Consider the following 4,916-nt stretch of genomic DNA (forward strand, 5'->3'; position numbering starts at 1 on the left):
ATCAGGCAGCCAAATCCAAGTCAAAAGATGAAGATCTTAGTTCAGTTCTATACAGATAATATAAACACTTCAAATACATCTTCAGAAGGACCAAAGTTGATATCTATATAACATATTGCAAATAAACCCTAGAATTGGTGATGTTGCTGCTGTTGTAGTTAGGTGCTGTACGGTCAGTTCCAACTCATAGTAACTCTACATGCAACAGAACAAAATGGATGATAGAAAGTAGAAAGCAGGTATAGAGAAGAGTTCCTGGGGTGCCATGAAGGGGTGAGAGAGGGTTAGATAAATTTCATCCCACCTCACCCTAGATGGTTATTTAACCTAACCATCTTGAAATTCTTAAACAAAATAACATTTTATATCACTGTTAAAAAGTTGGTTTTGGTTTTGTGCTTACCTGTTATCGAATCAGCCTGCAACTCACAGCAACCCCACGCACAACAGGATCAGACCACGGTGAACCATAGAGATTTCATTGGCTGATTTTTGCAAGTAGATGACCAGGCTTTCCTTCATTTCTTCCTAATCTGTTTTAATTTGTAAAGCCCACCAAACCTATGCAACATCAAAGCAATACGTAAGCTTCTATGGACAAAGGGTGGTGGCTGCCTGTAAGGTTCCTCAGCTGGAAATCAAAGCCACATCTCCTAAATGAAAGAGGAGAATTCTGCCACTGAGCCATCAGTGCCCTCATACTAAAAATTCAGTCCAGGTGAAATAATTACATGGCTATAGGATTGGGAAAGGACAAAGAAACTGAAAGTATTCCTCACAAAATATTTACCAGTGTGGGTCTGCTCTTTCACTCTTATTTACAACTTCCACCTTTTCCATACTAGACTGTATGTAGGCCGTACCTCATTTTATTGTTCTTCACTTTATCGAGCTTCACAGATACTGCATTTTCTCATATTGAAGGTGTGTGGCAACCCTGCGTCGAGCAAATGCATTGGCACCATTTTTCCAATAGCTTGTGTTGACTCTGAATCTGTGTTTCATGTTTTGGTAATTTTTACAGTATTTCAAAAAATTTCATAATGCTATTGCACACTTAACGGACTACAGTATAGTGTACACATAACATTTGGATGCAGTGGAAACCAGAACATTTACGCAGCTCACTTTACTGCCGTGCTTGCTTTATCACAGTGCTTGCTTTAATTGCCTTATTGCGGTGTCGGGAACTGACCTGCAGTATCTCCAAGGTATATCTGTATTGGTTTGCATGGAGCGAGTGTAGGCTATACGGCTAACCATGATTTAGTCACATTAGTTAAGATGTTATAATACCCAGAATACTTTGTCATCACTATATTTTTAATGTTGTTGTTGTTATGTGCCATCGAGTTGGACCCGACTCATAGCGACCCCTCCTTGGGTTTCTGAGACAGTATCACTACAGAAGTAGATTGCCCATCTTCCTTCCAAGGAGTGGCTGGTGGGTTTGAACCGCCAGCCTTCTGGTTAGCAGTCAAGTGCCTTAGGCACTGTGCTACCAGAGCGCCTATATTTTTAATAGGACATTGCAAATTTTTGAGTGATAGGAATCAAGCAATAACATTTCTAAAACTAGCTTTTATTTTTTTTGGCCCAATTTTTGAAACATTAGGGAAATGAGTCAGTTTTGGTTTGTTTTCAAATGAAAATGAAGAATTGTAAAATAATTACTGGATGCATTTAATTCTGAAGGAGCACTGGTGGCATTGTGCCTAAGGCTTTTGACTGCCGATCAGAAGGTTGATGATTTAAACCCACCAGCTGCTCTACGGAAGGAAGATGGGACAATCTCCTTGTGTAAAGATTTATAGCCTTGGAAACCCAATGGGAGTTGCTATAAGTTAGAATCGACTCAACGGCATGGGTTTTTGTTTTTTGTTTTTAATGCTGAGTCCTAATTGCAATGTGTTTGTTTTGATTTTTTTTTTTGTTTGTTTGTTTTGTTTTGATTTTTTAATCAAACAAATTTATTTCCTCACAGTTGAGGAACCTAGAAGTCCAAATTCAGGTTTCTGGCTCCAGGGGACGGCTTTCTCTTTGTTGGCCCTGAGGAAGGTTCTTGTCTCTTTGAGCTTCTATTCTTTTGCTACTTGTTGTACTTCATGGGGCACGTCATCTATCTCCCCCATCTCTGCTTCCTTCTCAGTTTGCTTAATCTTGCTCTTTTATATCTCAAAAGGAGATTGACTCCAGACAATACAGGCTTCATTGCCCCATTAACATAACAAAGAAAGCCCACTCCCAAAATGGGATTATAACCACTAGATGGGTCAGGATTTACAACACATATTTTGGATCTTCTCACTAATAAATGTGAGGATTCCATTTTTTCTACTTCTGAGCAATACTTGATCTGGTCATATTTTTAAACTTTTGCCAGTCTAGGGAGCTCTGGTGGTGTAGTTCCTAAGGCATTTGACTGCTAACCAGAAGGCTAGTGGGTCAAACCCACCAGCCACTCCTCAGAAGGAAGATTGGGCACAATCTACTTCTGTAGAGATAACTGCCTCAGAAGCCCAAGGAAGGGTTGCTATGAGTTGAATCGACACAATGGCAGTAGTTTGTTGTTTTTTAGTGGACGTGTATTGTATTTTTTGGTTTATTTGTTTAAAAAACTTTTCATACCAACAGGAAATTACAGTAAACCGAATAGGCAGTGTTGACTAGATAACTGAATATAAGAATCAGCACAAAGCTGGTTCCCATGAGGCAGAGGTCAGATATATCCCAGCTTCTCTGTTAATCCTGATGCCAGCTATCCACCACAACACACTTTCTCTGCTGGGTTCTATGACAATGGTCACACAGGAAAAAAGGATTGGGGATCCACTTTTGAAAAATCAAGCACTGGAAACACATGAGCAAAGTTCTATTCGGACAGATATGGGATCACCATGAGTTGCACTCAGTGGAAACTAGTTTTGGTTTTATAGTTTAGTATGCACATTTGTATAGTTTGTTGTTGTTGTTGTTATGTGCCTTGGAGTCAGACCCGACTCATAGTGACGCCCCCTTGAGTTTCTGAGGCAGTATCACTATGGAAGTAGATTGCCCAATCTTCCTTCCAAGGAGCGGCTGGTAGGTTTGAACCGCCAGCCTTCTGGTTAGCAATCAAGTGCCTTAGGCACTATGCTACCAGAGCTCCTATATATAGTTTAATTTGGTCATTTATATATCAATTCTGTTTTCTTTTGTGTTTTAACTCATTTATTCAACGTATAAGATCTCTACATATTATCTTGTGTAGCTTTAGTTTGTGTTTCTTCAATGCTGTTTACTGTTTCAGTATATGAATAGACCACAACTTATTTATCTATTTACTATTTTTAAACAATTGTGTTTTGGGTGAAAGTTTGCACAACAAATTAGATTCCCATTTAACAGTTTTATGAAGTTGTTCTGTGACGTCGTGACTGCATTCTCCCTTCCCTTCTGTCTGTCCTGCTTCCATTGATCTACCTTGCCTTCCCTTCCTTGCCTTCTCATCTTTGCTTTTGCATAAATGTTGACCATTTAATCTCATACAGTTACATGTTTAAGGGACACATTACTCAGGGATGATTTCATGTATTTTATAAGCCAATCAACTGTTTGGCTGAAAGGTGACCTCTAGGAGGGGCTTCAGTGCCAAATTTCAAGGGTATCTTAGGACAATAGTCTCAGGTTCCTCTAGTCTCTCTCAGTCCATCAATGTGTTTTTTGATACTGTGTTATCCCCAAAAGAAATGAAATGACCCCAGATCTCCAGCCTTTAATGATATTCATTTACATCTGCTCTGACTTTATTCTTAATAGCTATCTCCTTCCATTTTAATGAAATGAATGTAATTTTTTTCAACATTGTAGACAACGTCTGGGGAAGATGTACGAGACTTCACAAAGGTCCTCAAGAACAAGTTCAGGTCAAAGAAATACTTTGCCAAACACCCTCGGCTTGGCTACCTACCAGTCCAGACAGTTCTTGAAGGTGACAACTTAGAGACGTGAGTTTGCTTTTAATATTAAATCTTATGTGAATACTTAACATCTGATACTTTTGTTGTTGTTGTTATTGTTTTTTATGTTAGTGATCCAAGGGAGATCGTTTAATACCAAAAAGATTTGTGTTTCAGTAATGATTTTCATTTTAAAAGATAAAATTGGACTCAGTCTTTACAATATTAATTTGTACTGTTTTCTTTTGACAATGGCACAGCCAAAATTTCCAGTACCTTTTTTGCAACTTTTAATATAATTTTATTAATAACACTAAGCTCTTCGTTGCTTATATGCCAAAATCTCATCAAAATTTCACATTTCTGATCTCCTTTTTTCCTTGAAGATGAAGACAGCAAATTGAGATAGCTTTAGCTATTACTTGAAAATTTCTTAAAATTACATAATTTGAGTTGGAATGAGAGGAAAAGAATATAAGAGCAAACCAGAAGAAATACAAAGAAATTATTTTGAATTATGAAACAATTGTATACCAGGGTCAAAATAGATAGGATTTTAAATCTTTGAATCACTTTTTAAAATGTCAGCATAAATATGGCTACCAAAGCAATTTCCTTGTGCTTGAATCTTGAGGAAATTGAACTTTTATTGCTAATCACCGCAAAATGCCTGGTCATATAGCACAAACAAGTTCTAGTTAAAAGGAAAAATTTTCTCTCAAATGCTATAGAAGAGAAGTTCCAAAGTGGGAGGTATGAAGTTTTCTGCTTCTGATAGTAGAGAATATTGGAATAAGAAATATATAAAGTGTGCTGAGTATAATTGTGAAGTCAAGGTTTGTTAAACCTTTAAAACTCGAAGGTCACTTTATTTTGTTTATGACAGATAAATAATCAGAGAGCAATAATATTCTAGTAAATTATGACCATCAGTGTCTCAAAGATCTCAAAAAATAGGGGTAGACTTCTTTGTCTGAT

General features: G+C 37.4%; 1 protein-coding gene across 1 annotated transcript in view; it reads left to right on the forward strand.

The window, feature by feature from the left end:
* The window catches only part of UTRN (utrophin), a 731,009-nt gene that overhangs the window by 689,467 nt on the left and 36,626 nt on the right, over window positions 1-4,916 (forward strand). The window contains 1 exon segment of the mRNA XM_042782042.1: window positions 3,850-3,986. Within this exon segment, the coding sequence (XP_042637976.1) occupies window positions 3,850-3,986 (137 nt within the window).

The sequence above is a fragment of the Orycteropus afer genome, unplaced genomic scaffold, assembly GCF_000298275.1.
Source record: "Orycteropus afer afer isolate SDZICR_OR568_19922 unplaced genomic scaffold, OryAfe1.0 scaffold00226, whole genome shotgun sequence".
NCBI classification, from domain to species: domain Eukaryota; kingdom Metazoa; phylum Chordata; class Mammalia; order Tubulidentata; family Orycteropodidae; genus Orycteropus; species Orycteropus afer.